The sequence below is a fragment of the Mustela putorius genome, unplaced genomic scaffold, assembly GCF_011764305.1.
Source record: "Mustela putorius furo isolate JIRA1106 unplaced genomic scaffold, ASM1176430v1.1 tig00003853_pilon_pilon_pilon, whole genome shotgun sequence".
Lineage (NCBI taxonomy): Eukaryota > Metazoa > Chordata > Mammalia > Carnivora > Mustelidae > Mustela > Mustela putorius.
In genome coordinates, this window is record NW_025422005.1 from 61,317,792 (window position 1) to 61,335,472 (window position 17,681).

General features: G+C 35.5%; 1 protein-coding gene across 4 annotated transcripts in view; it reads left to right on the forward strand.

Moving 5' to 3' along the window:
- Positions 1-17,681, forward strand: part of LOC101680385 (serine/threonine-protein kinase TNNI3K) — a 329,700-nt gene that overhangs the window by 2,977 nt on the left and 309,042 nt on the right. For all 4 annotated transcript variants that reach the window (XM_045064725.1, XM_045064724.1, XM_045064723.1 and 1 more), the window contains exons 3-4: positions 14,967-15,052; positions 16,382-16,479. In XM_045064725.1, the coding sequence (XP_044920660.1) occupies positions 14,967-15,052; positions 16,382-16,479 (184 nt within the window). The remainder of the gene's footprint in view (positions 1-14,966; positions 15,053-16,381; positions 16,480-17,681) is intronic.

Consider the following 17,681-nt stretch of genomic DNA (forward strand, 5'->3'; position numbering starts at 1 on the left):
GAATATAGTTCAGAATTTATTGTGCTAACTATATTCAAGTTTTCATTCCAGACCCACCAAATACAAGACATTTGGTAATTCTCACCATGACTCTGTGTGATAAATATGAATTCTGATGGATGATAAACTAAGGACTAGAGACATAATATCTTATCAAGATCGTATGACTAGTAAGTGCTGGAACTCTAATTTGGTCAGCTTACTACTGAGAGAGGTCTTCCTACTAGTCAGCTGACTACTGAGAGAGGTCTTCCTACTAGTACCATGGAAAGTCTAGAGGAGTCAAGAAGAAAAAATGTCTTGACCATTTTGTCTAAATTGAGTAGGAAAATTATGTCACTCAGTGTAATGGTTTTACAGTGATGCAAACATAGTTTTAAACCCAGTTTCTTTTATTTACAAACTATGTAACCTTGGATATGTTCCTTAATTTTTTTGAGCCTCCTTTGCATCTGTAAATGAGGTTAATAATAAGCTCACAGGTATTTGCAAAATAGTACTGAGGTGAGGGCCTAACACACAGTAGGCATGGAATAATTGGAAGTTTCTATTATTATGATTGGATAAATAGGGGTAGATAGAAAGACTGAAAACTTTATTATCTAGTAGAAGAATCAAATAGTTTTTTAAAAGTTAGAAAGTAAGAAAGTTAGGATTAAATGTTTTAATATGAAAATATTAAATGTTTTAATATGTTTTCAAAAGTAAAAATGTGAAATGTTAGAATAATTCAATATGATGCCAAAATTTGAAATCTAACTTTTAAAGATTGTGATCAAAAGGGATTTGGCGACAGTACTAGAAGGCTCATCAAAATAGATATCAATTTTCCTAAGAATAATAGTAGGGCATTTTATGGAAAAGAGGACTGGCAGTCTGGTGCTGAAGCCATTGAGGAAGTGACAGAAATGTCCCATTAACCAAAAGTGATAATAATGAAGCTAAGGAGAAGATTATCCCCAGCTTAGAATCATGTTTCTCCAAGGGCTAAGAGCTGCCTACAGTAGAGTAACCAACAGTGCTTGATAAAATTTTAGATTCCATGGTTCCATTCCATATCAAATGAATCAGAATCTCTGGGGATGATTTCCAGAAACCTGAATTTTTAATAAACTCCTCAGATAATATTTTTGCATGCTAAAAATGATACTTCTAAAAAACTACTTCTAGAAAGATATTCAAGTTGTGAAAACTCTGCCTGAAGTGATATTGGTGAAGGGTTAAGGAACATGAGAAGAGAAAGTAGGCAACTAGTATGGTCTACAGAGATTCAAGGGTGCAAACAAACAAACAAACATAAACAGAGCACTCTGTCTGATTCCATTAAGACAGATAGCATCACTGGGAAAGAAAGTCAGTCATGCCAAGGGCAAAGTTCTGAGGATTTTTCTTTTCTCTAAAATAAAATGATGGATGACAAGGAAAGAAAAGAATGGAGTGCTGAGAATATAAATTGTCTAACCCATTGATTCCCACACCAAAATTTTAAAGCATTTAGGAAGATGAAGCATAGTATTATATGAGATTAAATTTAAGTATCTAGGACATTTTGGGTATTACATAAATGTAGAGCCTTTTTCTTTCTCATCTTTATCCATACCTTACATAATGTAAGGAGTGCTTCTGTGATGAACAACTGTGTTATGCCTCATGACATCAGGCTTTCTCTAAACATATAAATAAGAGGAGAATGGTAAAGATGTCCAAAAAGAGGCATTTAACACCAGAGTCACAAGTGGAGTATCACTGGTATAAACACAGATTTGGGAGGTTTGGGGAGTTTTTATTGTTTTTGTTTGCTAACAAGTTCTTTTTTTTTTTTTTTTTTTTTTTTTTTAATTTTTTTTTTTTATAAACATATATTTTTATCCCCAGGGGTACAGGTCTGTGAATCACCAGGTTTACACACTTCACAGCACTCACCAAATCTTTATGGCATTCCAGGTAGATAATACATTCATTCTTTAAAAGAGATTTTCCACATCATTGTCCACCAAGGCTTCTGTTAACTCACATACATGATCTCCTGGTATAGCTTTCATATACAATACAATGTACAGGAACATAGTACTAAATTTTAAAAAGATAAAAAGAACTAAACCATTATGTTTCTTATGCCAATCTATAGCAGCTTTGGGATGAGAGTTTGCTAGGGTAAAGAAGGGGAAAGGAAATGGAATGTTCTCTCATCATCCACAATAAAGTTGCATTCACTCATAAGTTTGGACATTTGTTGAGATAATAGATGAAAGATAGGAGGAGATGAAGAAAAAGAGAAGACAGAAGAAGGAAAGACAGAAGTGGTACATTGGAATACCATTGTCTGTATTTCCTCTTCTGTGCTTTCTCTAATCTTTTTGTTTATCAATGTAAATAGCACTTACTACATGGTGTTTTCTTTATCCATTTCCAAGTCTGTCTAACCACTAGTACATGTGTTCTCTAGTGGCAGCTTCTTTGTCTTATTTAGCTTTATTTATATTTGTGTTTATTTGTAATACCTATTTGTATAGCACTTGAAAAAAAAACAACTTAGTGCTTGCCATGTTCTAGGCATGCTACTAGATATTTTATTTATTTTTTTAAAAGATTATTTATTTATTTATTTATTTGATAGAGAGATCACAAGCTACTATGTATTTTAATATGCATTAGCTCATATCGTCCTTACTGTATATATGTAAAGTGCTTTAGCATAATGACTGGCACATGGTAAATGCTCAAAAATTTTTGTTAAAAACAGATAATCATTGTTTATGTTAGCAACCTTTGAGGTAGGCATTCATTGCACTTGCCATTTTATACCTAAAGAAAATGAAGTTAATCAAATTAAATTGGCTTGAACTAGGATAAACAACATGTCTGATTATACTGGGATTGTATCGACTAGTATTTAATTTCAAAATGTGTAATCTCTGTGATCTTTGTTCTCAACCTGGGAGCGGGGGTAACAAATTATGTATTAAAATTATCCATGAAATATTTTCATTTTCTCTATACCATTCCACAATTTTGCTTTATCCTGTGTATTAGAACTATGCCTAGGGGTGGGAGTAGAAGACTATATTTTAGTTCCCCACCCCTACTCCTGGTGACACATGTACCCCACACTCAATGTTTGAAAAACACTCCATGTTGGCCCTCCACATGTAACTTTAAAAGCTTTTCAATTAAATTATTTTGTTTCAATATGTTTTTAAGTCATTAGAAATTTTAGAACTGTGCTCTTCTAATTTAATTGTCAGAGCTACTCTTCATCTGCTTAATCTGTAATATGAAATTTGAGGTCACTGAGGAGGTTGCAGAGAAGTTATATTGTTCCGATACCATAGTATTTCAGCAATAATCAAAATAATCCTATTTTTCTCATTTTAAATATTATTTTCACATTGCATCATTATACCTTGGTTGATAATGGTAATATCCCGCTTTGAAATTTATTAGGCTTGATAAATAAACAAAAATGGTCAGAAGAATGCTCTGTTTCACGAGCAAGCATTTGTAATATTTGCATGCTAAAAGTGTTCAGAGGAGGAGAGAAGAGAGAAGAAATATGCATGCCCTTCGTGCTCATTTTCTCTTTGAAAAGTTCCTCTGGGCCCAGCTACAGTCCACCATACCTAGCCTCCAAATGAAATATCTTCCAAAATTCTACTTTTTCAAAGCTATAACCAATTATAAAATTTAGCTAATGCCAAATGAATAGCTCCAGAAATATGGCAGGCTGACCTTATCTAAAATAGTGAAATTCTGCATCAAGTTGAGAAGTAGAATATTAAGAAGGAACATGTCATCTTATAACATTAAAAGAGTATGAAAGTATTATTTGGCATGTTTGGTTAGTACATCATGCTAATTAGCAATGAAACAAAGCAAACTACCACAGCAACAGAAAGACAATTCACATTGTCCCAAGACTACCTACCTCTGTATTTCTTTTCTTGCTTGTCTAGGTAAAACTCGTTATGAATAAGAATTGTACAGTAATAGCTTATAAAATCCTTATGAAGCAGCTTGATCTCAATCTCTTTTTTTTCTTTCAGTTTCTCTCTCCCTCTAGCTTTGCTACCTCACTAGCTCTCACTATCTTTCCTCCTTTTATCCTTACTCTATATTCTTCCCTCTCATCCCATACTGCCTCTGTCTTCCCTTTCAACTTCTGATCTCCCTTCTCAAATGCAAGGCAAAACAATAAAATTGTTAAAATAATCAATATAATATTCAATATTAGTGCTTTATTAAGAATATTATAGTAGCTAATGTTTATAAAAGTCTTACAAGATCTAAGCCTCACAATAAATTATTATTGTCTCAATTTTATTATCCTTAGCTATTCTTGCTCTACCTGCAAACATTTCAGTAATTATTTATTGTATGATGAATGCATAAATATATTTCATGTTGTTAGTTTGCTGATTGGATCTCTGTGATGTTGGGCAAATGTGTTTCTGGGTGTTTCCTGGGTATATACCTTGCAAACAAATCTTATCGATGATTTTTTTGTTTCTGTTGTTTGGTGGGACAAGAATCAGAAACCACCACAAAGAACTACATAAGAATTTACGTGGGGAATGAGTTGAGAAGTACTGGAGATGACGGAGAAGTACGGGCATGAGGAGCTTTCCTCCTCTCTTGAGGTCAGATCATTTGGAACACCCAGGAAATCAATCTGAGGATTAGAAGCAGAATTTCTATGGTTGGAGGAAGACAACATTGCAGGTTCAAGATGTATGGAAGTGAACTGGTGGAGAGGAAAGCTGCCAGGCTGCAAAGGGGAGGGAATACTTCCCACAGGAGAGAAAAGGGAGAGAGGAAGAGAGGGGTTGAGAGAGTGTGGTGTTGGGGTTGCACAAGAAGAAAACCTCTCAGACCACAGCCTGGTGAGTTGGGGGAACTGGGTGGTGCAAGTTTTTTACAAACATTGAATATAGCTCAGACTCTGAGCTTTTGGAAAGTTTGTGACTTTTGCGGGAGAGTTGCGGTAGCATGTGCTCCTGGAGAGTAGAACATCTCTGGCCCAGGAGCTTGAACAAAGTGCAGTAGGGATCTCAGAGGTCTCACTGGGAGAAACTGTTCCCCTTCCTGGAGTACATTTCGAAGAAAGTTTATATCCTCTCCAAGGACAAAAGACACTGCAGGCACCAGCAAATGGCCTTTCATTGGCAGTAAACAAGTGTGCACAGAGGCCGGATAACCTGGTTGCTGCTTTTCATGTTGCCAAAGCATAGAATCAGCACACTGCACAGGTGAAAAAATCTTTTTCTGGGACAAAGAGCACTAGTCAGAGAGCGGCAAGTCCCTAACCCAGAGATTGAAGCTGACCGTAGTGGTGCCATTACTTTTAAGATTTGGAGTTTTGAATCCCAAGGGCACCAGAGACAAATGCAAGACAGATGGGCACCGGGCATGCTGTGACCCTCCCCTTTGCATGAGGGCTTCGGGAACAGCGGGGGTGTGAGAGCCCCCAACTGGAGGACAGAGTGGTATGTTGCCATTTTACTCCCACTACCAATACAGCCAGGCGCAGGGAACAACACAGCGGCCCCTAGGGGAGGTGGGAGCCGCTTTCGTCAAACACCACACCCCCTGTGCTTGGCAAGTGCTTTTTTTTCTTTACTGGGTGGGTCAGGACTAACTGTGCCAACATAGCAGGCCTCTCCCAGAGAACAACAACCCAGGCAGCATACCACAAACACCAAGTGTACTGATTATACAGTGCCTCACAGTGTCCCCTTCAGTTCTGATGGAAATAAGACCAGGCTGTATTTTTTGTTTCTCTTGTTCTTTTTCTCTTTTCTTTTTTCCTTTTGTTTTATTTTCCCCCCCTTTGGAATCAGACTTACAGTTTTTTGTTTGTGAGTTTGTTTTTTCATTTCCTTTCTCTTTCTCTTGTGTTTTTTGTTTTATTTTGTTTTGTCTTGTTTTTTGGATTAGGATTCTTTTCTTTTGTTTTTCTTTATCCCCCCCCCCCTCTTTTTTTTCTTTGGAATCAGGCTTATAGTTTTTTTGATTGTCTGTTTGTTTTTTTCTTTTTCTTTTTTTTTATTTTCTTTTATTTTAGGATGAAGCTCTTTTTTTCCCTCTTTCTTTCCAGGCTTCTTTCAACAAACAAATCAAAACACACCAACATGAAGGTCAAATAGTCCCCACTGCAAGCAAAGAAGATCTCTGCAAAGGACAGCTAGTGGGAAAAGACTAGCAGCAGCACTGTCTACAGAGACCTGGCAGGCCAGATAGGATTGGCATGATATAGTCAAACTCTACAGTGGGAAAAATATACAGCCAAGAATAATTAATCCAGCAACTGTCATCCAGAATAGAAAGAGAGATAAAAAGGTTCTAAGACACAAACTGAAGGAGTTTGTGAACACTATACCAACCATTAAGAAATATTAAAGGGGACTTTGAGCAGAGAGAGAGACCAAAAGTAACAAAGACTAGAAAGGAACAGAGACAATCTATTGGAACAGCAATGTTACAGGTAATACAATGGCACTAAATTCATATCTTTCCATAATTACCCTGAATGTAATTGGACTAACTGCTCCAACAAAGACAGGGTATCAGAATGAATAAAAAAGCAAGACCCATCAGTATGCTGTTTACAAAAAACTTATTTTAGACCCAAAGACACCTCCCGATAGAGAGGGGATGGAAAACCATCTCTTATGCTAATAGACCTCAAAGGAAAGTTGGAGTAGCCATCCTTGTATCAGTCTAGATTTTAAACCAAAGACTGTAATAAGAGATAAAGAAGGACACTATATCATAATAAAAGGGTCTAGCCAACAAAAAGATCTAACAACTGTAAATACTTTTGCCCCTAACTTGGGAGCACCAAATATATACAAATCAATAAAAAACCTAAAGAAATGCATTGATAACAATTCAATAGTAGTAGGGGCCTTTAACCCCCTGTTCATAGCAATGGACAGATCATCTAAGCAGAAGATTAACAAGAGAAAAAGGACTTTGGATGGCACACTACACCAGATGGACTTAATAGATGTATTCAAAACATTTAAGCAGCAGAACATACATTCTTTTTGAGTGAACATGGAATATTCTCCAGTAGAGATCATGTACTGGGTCACAAATCAGGACTCAACCAGGTATAAAAAGACTGAGGTATATCTAGGTATAAAAAGATTCAGACCATAGTGCTATGAAATAAAGTCAACCACAAGAAAATATTTGGAAAGGCCACAAATACATGGAGGTTAAAGAACACCCTACTAAAGAATGAATGGCAGATGCCTGGGTGTCTCAGGTGGTTAAGTGTCTGCCTTCAGCTCAGGTCGTGACCAGGTACCTGGAATGGAACCCTGAAATGGGGCTCCCTGCTCAGTGAGAATCATGCTTCTCCCTCTCTATCTGCCATTCCCCCTGCTTGTGCTCTCTTGCTCTCTCTCCAGTGCTCTTTTTCTCAAATAAATAAATAAAATCTTAAAAAAAAATGAGTGGGCCATCCAAGAAATTAAAGAAGAAATTTAAAAAGATACATGGAAACAAACAAAAATGAAAACACAACAGTTCAAAATCTTTGGGATACAGAAAAGGTGGTGTTAAGAGGGATGTATATAGCAATATAGGCATTCTTCAAGAAGCAAGAAAAGTCTCAAATATGCAACCTAACCTTACACCTAAGGGAGCTAGAAAAAGAACAGCAAATGAAGCCTATATTCAGCAGGAGAGGGGAAACAATAAAGATTAGAGCAGAAATCAATGATATAGAAATCAAATGAACAATAAAACAGATCAACAAAACTAGGAGCCAGTTCATTAAAGAATTAATAAAATTGATAAACCCCTAGCCAGACCTATCAAAAAGAAAAGAGAAAGGAACCAAATAAATAAAATCATGAATGAAAGAAGAGAGATCACAACAAATACCAAAGAAATACAATTATAATATTATGAGCAATTATATGCAAACAAACTAGGCACTCCAGAAAAAATGGATAAATTCCTAAAAATGAATAAACTACCAAAATGGAAACAGGAAGAAATAGAAAATCTGAACATAACCAGCAAAGAAATTGAATCAAAGATCTCCCAACAAACAAGAGTCCAGGGCCAAGTGACTTCCCAGGGGAATTCTACTAGACATTTAAAGAATTACTACCTACTCTGAAATGTCCAAAGAATAGAAATGGACATAAAACTTCCAAACTCATTTTATGAGGCCAGAATTATCTTGATTCCAAAACTAGGCAAAGATCCCACTAATAAGGAGAATAACAGATCAATATCCCTGGTGAACACAGATGCAAAAATTCTCAAAAACATACTAGCTAATCAGATCCAACAGTACATTAAAAGGATTATTCACCAGGAACAAGTAGGATTTATTCCTGGGCTTCAAGGGTGGTTCAACATCCACAAATCACTCAATGTGATATACCACATTAATAAAGGATAAGAACCATATGATCCTTTCGATAGATGCAGAAAAAGCACTTGATAAAATATAACATCTTTGTTGATAAAAACCCTCAACAAAGTAGGGATAGAGGGAACATACTTTAACATCCTAAAGACCATACATAAAGGCCCATAGCTAATATTATTCCCAATGGAGAAAAATTGAGAGCTTTTCTCCTGAAGTCAGGAAAACAACAGGGATATCCATTCTCACCACTGTTGTTCAACATAGTACTGGAAGTCCTCACCTCAGCAATCAGACAGCAAAAAAGAAATAAAATGCCTCCATATCAGCAAAGTAGAAGTCAAACTTTCACTCTTCACAAATGGCAGGTTACTCTGGAAAACACAAGTAAACTTAAAAAAAAAAAATTGCTAGAACTGATACAGAAATTCAGCAAAGTTGCAGGATATAAAATCAACACACAGAAGTCCTTTGCATTTCTATACACCAACAATGAAGCAACAGAAAGAGAAATCAATGACTTGATCCCATTTACTATTGCACTAAAAACCACAAGACACCTAGGAATAAGCCTAACCAAAGAGGTGAAAGATCTGTGCACTGAAAACTATAGAACTGTTATGAAATTAAGGAAGACACAAAGAAATGGGAAAACACTTCCTTCTCATGGATTTGAAGAATAAACATTCTTAAAATGTCTATAATGCCCAAAGCAATCTACACATTAAGTGCAATCTCTATCAAAATAACACCAACATTTTTCATAGAGCTAGAACAAGGAATTCTAAAATTTATACGGAATGAAAAAAGACCCCAAATAACCTAAGTAACACTGAGGAATAAAACCAAAGCTGGTGGCATCACAATTCTGGACTTCAAGCTGTATTACAAAGCTGTAATCATCAAGACAGTATGATACAGACACATTGATCAATGGAACAGAATAGAAAGCCCAGAAATTGACTCTCAATTCTGGTCAGTTAATCTTCAACAAAGCAGGAAAGAATATCCAGTGAGAGAAAGACAGTATCTTCAACAAATGGTGTTGGGAAAACTGGACAGCCATAGGCAGAACATTGAAACTGGATGACTTTCTTACACCATACACAAAAATAAATTCAAAATGGATGAAAGATTTATATGTAAGGCAGGAATCCATCAAAGGCTTAAGGAGAACACAGGCAGCAACCTCTTTGATCTTGACTGTAGCAACTTCTTACTAGACACATCTCAGGAGGCAAGGGAAACAAAAACAAAAATAAATGATTGGGACTTCATCAGGAGGAAAAGCTTTTACACAATAAGAGAAATGGTCAAAAAGAAAAAAGAAAAAAAAAGGCAGCAAACAGAATGGGAGAAGATATTTAGAAATGGCATATCAAATGAAGGACTAGTACCCAAAATCTATAAAGAACTTATCAAACTGAATATCCCAAAATAAAAAATCCAGTCAAGAAAAGGGCAGAAGACATGAACATTCTCCAAAGAATACATATAAATGGCTAACAGATGCATGAAAAAAATGCTCGACAACACTTATAATCAGGAAATACAAATCAAAACCACTATGGGATACCACCTCACACCAGTCAGAATGGCTAAAATTAGCAACTTAGGAAACAACAGATGTGGGTAAGGATGTTGAGAAAGGAAACCCTCCTGCACTGTTGGTGGGAATGCAACTTGTGCAGCCACTCTGGGAAACAATATGGAGGTTCCTCAAGAAGTTAAAAATAGAGCTACCCTACAACCCAGCAATTTCACTACTAGGCATTTATCCAAAGAATACAAAAATAGTGATTCAAAGGAGCAGGTGCACCCCAATGTTTATAGCAATACTATCCATAGTAGACAAATATGGAAAGAGCGCAGGTGTCCATCGACTGATGAATAGCTATGTTACTCAGGCAGAAAAAATAAATCTTGCCATTTGCAATTATGTGGATGGAATTAGAATGTATTATGCTCAGTGAAATGTCAGAGAGAGACAAATACCAAATGATTTCACTCATGTGGAATTTAAGAAACAAAACAGATGAACATTGGAGAAGGGAAGGAAAATAAAATAAGATAAAAACAGAGAGGGAGACAATAAGAGACTTAACTACAGAGAACAAACTGACCATTTCTGGAGGGGCGGCGGGTGGGGGAAGGGGTAAATGGGTGGTGGGCTTTAAGGAGGGCATGTGATGTAATGGGACTTGAGGTAATGTAACTGAGGAATCACAAAATTCTACTCCTGAAATTAATTAATAATACACTGTATGTTAACTAACTTGAAGTTAAATAAAACAAAAAAAAAATTACAATCAGCCATTTGAAACCTAATTATCAATTTGGGAAACTAGATGATCTAAAACAAATCCTTTTCTTCTTTCCCTAAATTTCAGCAAATTAATTAATTTTAGAAAATGCATCTACCTATCAGAATATTTTGGATTGGGTATGTTATTTTTGGCCAACTGTTCAAATGTTACATTTTAATTAGTTTCCAATTGTGGTCATGTCAGATATTTTCTTGAAACGATGAGGTCATGAGAAAGAAGTATAATTGGATCATGAAACTGCATACTCTTCTGTATAAAAGGTAAAGGCTAAGAAAAGAGTTCATTATGCTACAAGAAAGAAAGTAACCTTTGGATACAAAACTACCATTTTTAATGATTAAGGACAGAATTTACTGTTAGAAATATATTCATAATAGTGACTTCATTTTAATTAGGAACTCCATCCATACCTCAGCAAGCACTACGAACTCATTAGGATATGTTAAGTTACAGTATGACATGGCAGGTGATGAAAAATGTAAGGGAAAATTAAAAAATAAATTGAGCTTAGGGTATTAGAATACATAAGTGATGTTCAATTGACAGTGAATTTGACACACACAGTTCCTTTAGAAGAGGCAAAAGAAGAGAATTTGAAACATCTCTCCTAGGAATGATTGCATTAAAACCTTGAATATTTTAATTACATGTTTCAAAACAGAAACATTTGACTAGAAGTTAATGGGAAGTGAGAATTAGGATTCAAATATAGCCCCAAAATAACTCATTAAAAAAATTACATTCCAGTTATTAAAGTTAAGATAAAAATTGTACTATTAAAATTGCACTTGACTGTCAAATATTGTGGGAGCCTATTCTCTGTTGATTCATTTTGTTGGCATTAATAGAAGTTGCATGAGTTCAAGGAGGATATAATTCAAGAGAAGAACAAAATAACAGACAGTAGTTTTGAGCAAGGAGCTCTTTAAGACTATATACCAAGTCACATATGAATGGTCAAGTCTACTTTAAGATTCAGTGAGTTAAGAATTGATTGTTGAACAAGAAGTCACTAATATAATTCATGCTTTCAATTTTACGTATGCAAACAATATTTATTCATTTAGGATTATTCTTATTTTAAATAAGGGAATAAACTTTAGTATCTTGTATTTTTTGTTTATTCAATGTTTACTTTCTTTGCAAAGCTGATCGGGGCATTAGAAATCAGGACTAATGCTGGAGTCAATTGTAGAATTCTATCTAGCATGCATTTATCCAGGACTAATGCACTTAAAGGATCCAGGACATATGAGTAGTTTTAAATCAAGTAGTTTTAAATCAAGTTGAGAACATGGTAAGGTGATTATTAAGAACAGAGGTGGGGCACCCAGTTGGTGTTCAGTAGGTGTTGCGCCAGACTGATCGATTGCATCATTTGATGATGATTGATAGATCATGGAATAAGAAAGCAATTGAATCTATCTTCTCATAAAACCTCTTAGTGCAACTTTTTTCTTCCCCTTGGATTTTTAAGCTCTCCCCTTTTTTCCATTTTAGTTATTTTAATATCTCCAGTGTTGAAAATAGCCTTCCCATGATGCCCCTGGACTGACATTACAAAATTATGATTCTAGTAGTTGCTCTGAGTCACTGACAGGTGCTAGGTGTCACAACGTCCAATTTGGTAGTCTTTTTAAAAGCATGTGAAAGCATGTGAAGACATTTTCTAGGAGCCTAGAAGAGAGTCACCATGAGCATAAAACACTTACATCTATAGAATTGTCAAAACCAGGAAATTTTGCAGGTTATCAGATGTGAGAGATTGAAGAAGATAAAACTTGGTGGGAAAGTTGTGCTAAAATTCTCCCAAGATTTAAACTATGCAAGGGAAGTTTTATGCTCAGTGACCTTGTTAACAATAGTAATAATAATAAAATAACCATTTATTGAAAACATATGTGCTAGGAACTACAGTAAGCCCTAACCTCATGCATTCTTCATAATAATACAATCTCTATGCATTATTTTAATCATTTCATAACTGAAGAAATTACAGATTGAAGTGGTTTAATGACTTGTCCAAATTGGAGGGGAGGAAAAATAAAAAACTACTTAAAAGGCAGAAGCAGGATAGGACTGCAATACAAGGACCAAGCTTTAAGGATTCCCTACACTGCTAAAATGATTTCCACTTTTAAAACATCAAAACATGGCAGGTATTGCTGTATAATATTAGAAATATGTTGAAAAACAAATTTTCTCAAGGGTTTATTACTTCAGAGGTGCTCCCAAGCCTTTTCTTTCAGCTTTTGCCATTAAGTTCATTATAGTTAACTCAAAAGGTACTTCCTTCCCTGTTCTTCTTTTAGGCTAAAGGTTATATATTTCTTTACATTTAACAGAAGCCTTCCCTTTCCTTCCCCACCCAATACTTTGTTTTCTGTCTTTTGATCTTATTGTGTGTTTTCATTGCTGGATAATGGAAGGACCAGGAAAGAAAAACCAATGCAGCTCAGGGTTTCTAAATCATTGTCAATCAACACCTTCAATGGCTAGTCACAGTTTCCTTTCCCTTTTTATTTATGGACACTGATTTCCTGCAGACTTTAAGAGAAAAATCCCATCCACCTAGGTTTAAAAGCAGAGTTCAGCTCTTCAGAAAACCTATGCTATTTGAAATCATAATCACCGAGTAGAACTCTGTGAATGCACTTGTAAGTGGGCATCTGAGTGCACTTTGTTTAGTACTACCTATTAAGTTTAATATCTGCAAGACATCTGTAATACAATTGGCTTTAAGAGTTTAGAAGCCTGACTCAGGCAAAGGCTGCATATTTCCAAGAACCATGTTATTTTGTGCAGTTACTGCACATACCATAAAATAGGTATACCATTGACAATTAGGTTCATTTTAGATAGACATTTAAAACAGTAGTATTTTCATCAGAAATATTTTTTAGCATCATTCATTGAACTGAGGGGGAAGTGCAGATAGGAGTGAGTTAAACTTTTAGCTATTTTCCCCTAAATTCTTGTCTTCTTGATCTATTATATTATTAACATTTGTAAGGATGACTCTGAGTATTGTACTTCTACATATAGCATTCCAAAGCAAGTTGAGGTATGTTTCTCAATATGAATAAGCATGTCTGTGGACTTTGCAGCTGGGAAGTTGAACATGCAACCCAAGAAGTTTATGAGTATGAGGATGTTCTAGAATATTCTATGAAAACAAACCACTGGAATTGCCATTGCTAATTAAGGTTTTCACCAAGACAGGTCCTTCAATGTCTCTAGATTTAGAGGTTCTCTCTTTTTAGCAGCACCCTGGAAATAGCACCTCTTCTTTTCTATTTTAAATATTCCAATAGCTTTTGAAGTGCTTAACTGGGTGCCTTGAAGATAATGTCCTGAATTTATAGTACCTTTCAAGTGTAAGTACTTTACAAATGATGTGGAAGTCTCACTCACCAAAGAGGATGCTATCTCACTCAAGCTGCTGGAGATTTAAATAGGCAGGAAGCCACTGGAAATTGACCTGGGAGGCCAAGGATGTGATCTTATTTCTACTGAAAAATGCCCTGGGAGTACCATTGAGGTCAAGAGGTCAAGCATTTTAGCTTTATATTCCTTTTCCAAGGGTACCTTTGGCTCTCTAGGGCCCTCCAGGGGCAAGGGTCTTTGTTCACACAAAGGCAAGGATTTTACTAATTGAATCACTAACACTACTTCTCTCCAGGGATTTTATCATAGTACCTGATCAGAGTTTAGACCTCTTTTATCTATGAAATCTGACCCCATCAAAGTACAAGGAAACTTTGCTTCAGGCAGAATTTGTAAAACAGCAGGGATTATATACCTTTCTCCAATCTCTTATCAAATGCCACTTTTTTTTCTTTTTCAAGGGAATTTCTTGACTTTCTCCATAAATATGTGAAATTTTGAATGTGAATGAGTTTACTTTCAAATGTCTGTTTTCTATTTCTATTATACATAAATTTTATTTATATTTTTAATTATACATAAATTTTAATTCATAAAATTCCTTGAAAAGTTCAAATTATACATAGAACACAAAACTACAAAACGGTCCTTAATTTAAACTTGTCTCTTCATATTATGTTCTCTCTACTTTAAGTATTCTTTATATGGATGCATATTCAAAATTATTTTTCTAGGTACAACAAAATCCTAGAAAAGATATACTTCTGAATTTATAGTAACAGGTTTCCTTTCATAATTTTTCAACTGAAAAATAATAAACTAAAAGGTAAAATCTTTGGTCATATGAAAAACTTTTTTTTCAGCTCTGATGATGCCTTCAATAAAGTCAATTTAAATTACCGCACAGAGAATGGGCTGTCTCTACTACATCTATGCTGCGTTTGTGGAGGTGAGTGCTTAAAACTCAGTATTTTACAAACTAGTTATATGTAGCTATGGTCAATGATTTGAGCTGCTTAATAGTCTCCAAGAGAATTCTATTCATGCTTAATTTTCTCTTTTGCTTTGTCCCTAAACTCTGATAAACTTCAGTTGAAGCAGTAACTACCAGGCAGATGTTCCAATGGATTTAGCTCTGAATTTAAGTTTCATTTTGTTTCTATCCTGAATCAAGTCTCTTAATTTGCTTGAAAACTAAAAAAAAAAAAGGAATTCAGTGCCAGTCAGGGATTAGGTTAAATTCAGAAGCACTTAAAGCATTCCCTAAAATACAATCATGCAATCGCTTTACAATCTGCAGTAAAATATGTGTAAGGTAAGATAAATGCCAAAGATAAAATCTTAAAGTGCAGATTGATCAACGTGAAGATTTAGAGTTTAATTGAACTTGTATTTTATTGGTTTTGTTCATTGATGTATCCCAAGCACTTGCATATAGTAGATACTTAATAAATTTATTAATGAATGATTAAGATTTACTTTGTTAATACAAACTAGTATTCACTAAACTCGGGTTTTAAATAAAAAACACCAATGCAGAAATATCAACTCTAATCATATTTTTTAAGCATTCCTCCAAGAACTAAACAGACTCTACTTAACAGATCTTCCTCCCAAATTTAAACATGCATTTCCAACCTCGATTCCTTCTTCCAGATTTCTCTGATCTAAAGAAACTCTACTGCTATAATGTTCTGAGGAATCCAGTGCAACTAGATTTTTATCTAAGATTTTTCACTGTTTATTGAAATGAATTTTCATGTTTTTATGTTTCAAAACCAACCAATAATGAGAGTACTACAGAAAAAGTGTAACAGAATGAATTAAATAAATACCACTGATACAAGGTTCTATGCATGTAATAGAAGTGTACAGTACTAAGGATGGCTGTCAATTAATAGAAAACTTTACAAATGGCCTTCAGAACAGCAGTCTGACATTTTTTTAAAGATTTCTTTTATTTATTTATTTATTTGAGAGAGAGAGAGAAAGAGCAAGAGCCCCAGCATGTTTGTCCAGGGGGGAGGGAAATAAACAGACTCTGTGTTAAGCATAGAGCCCAAGGCATGGCGATCCCAAGATCCTGAGATTATGACCTGAGCCAAAACCAAGAGTTAGACACTCACCACTTAACTGCCTGAGCCACCTGAGCCACCCAGGTGCCACAAGTCTGACATATTCATACCTCGGTGTGAATTTATCATTAAGTCAAAAAGAGATTTGAAAGTCAATTTCTCTACTCCCACAATTTAACCTTTTTTTCACTTTTCTCTTTAAGGCAACAAGTCACATATTAGAACCCTTATGTTAAAAGGGCTTCGCCCATCTCGACTAACAAGAAATGGATTTACAGCCTTGCACTTGGCAGTTTACAAGGTACAGTATTTTTGTTCCCATAATACTGTATTACAACTTAAGATGATGTGTATCTTCAGACTGCTGCTGCCCTTTCTCCCCTTCACCCTCCTCCTCTTTTTCTTCTCCTCCTCCTCTTCCTCCCTCTTCCTCCTATTCTTTTTCCTCTTCTCCTTCTTGTTCTTCTTCTCTTCTTCCTCCTTCTTCTCCTCCACCTCCTTCTTCTCCTTCTTCTTTCTTCTTTCTTCTCCTCCTACCTCCTCCTCCACCTCCTTCTTCTTCTTCTCCTTCTTCTTTCTTCTTTCTTCTCTTCCTCCTCCTCCTCCTCCTCCTCCTCCTCCTCCTTCTTCTTCTTCTTCTTCTTCTTCTTCTTCTTCTTCTTCTTCTTCTTCTTCTTCTTCCTGTGTGTGATGGGGAGTTGGCAAATTGGTAATCATGAAAAACATTCAGAGTGACTAGAGCATTATATTACTAGGGGAAGCTCTTTCTCTATATTGACCTGATATCATCTATATACCAGGTACATAGTCTGTAATATTTTCCATGTTTAACTCATTTAAGTCTCACAAGAAACTATAAGTGAATACCATTATTATCTCCAAGATTACATGGTTAGTTAATGGGTTAGCCAGGATTTGGGACCTGGCCTTCTGGTCCCTTTGCCAGAGCTTCTCACCAAGAGACCAAGTTGCCTCTGTGCAATAGAGGATGAGGTTGTCTTTGAGAATGAAAGAAGCACATTGAAGCTACATTTATTTTTCTGCACATTACCTTAATTTAAAATATCTCTAGAGGCACCTGGGTGGCTCATTTAGTTAAGCATCTAACTCTTGATTTTGGCTCAGGTCACGATCTCAGGATCTTGAGATCGAGCCCTACATGGGGCTCTGTGCTGGGTTTGGGGTCTGCTTTAGATTCTCTCTCTCCTTCTCCCTCTGCCCTCCCTCCACCACTCCTCACATGCGCACTCATGCAACACTCTGTCTCTCAAATAAATATATAAAATCTTTTTAAAAAAATACCTCTGTTTATAAAAAATAAAAAATTAAACATGCAAAAAAAAATACCTCTAGAGTTCCCTTTACTTTCCTTCTTTTATTTTTCCTACTTTTTCTTCAGTTTATTTCCTTGCATCAGTCCCTGTTTCACAGCTAATTCAGTACTTGATCAGAAGGTAAATATAAAAGTGGATTGGAAAAACTGGGATATTCAGTATTGGGATA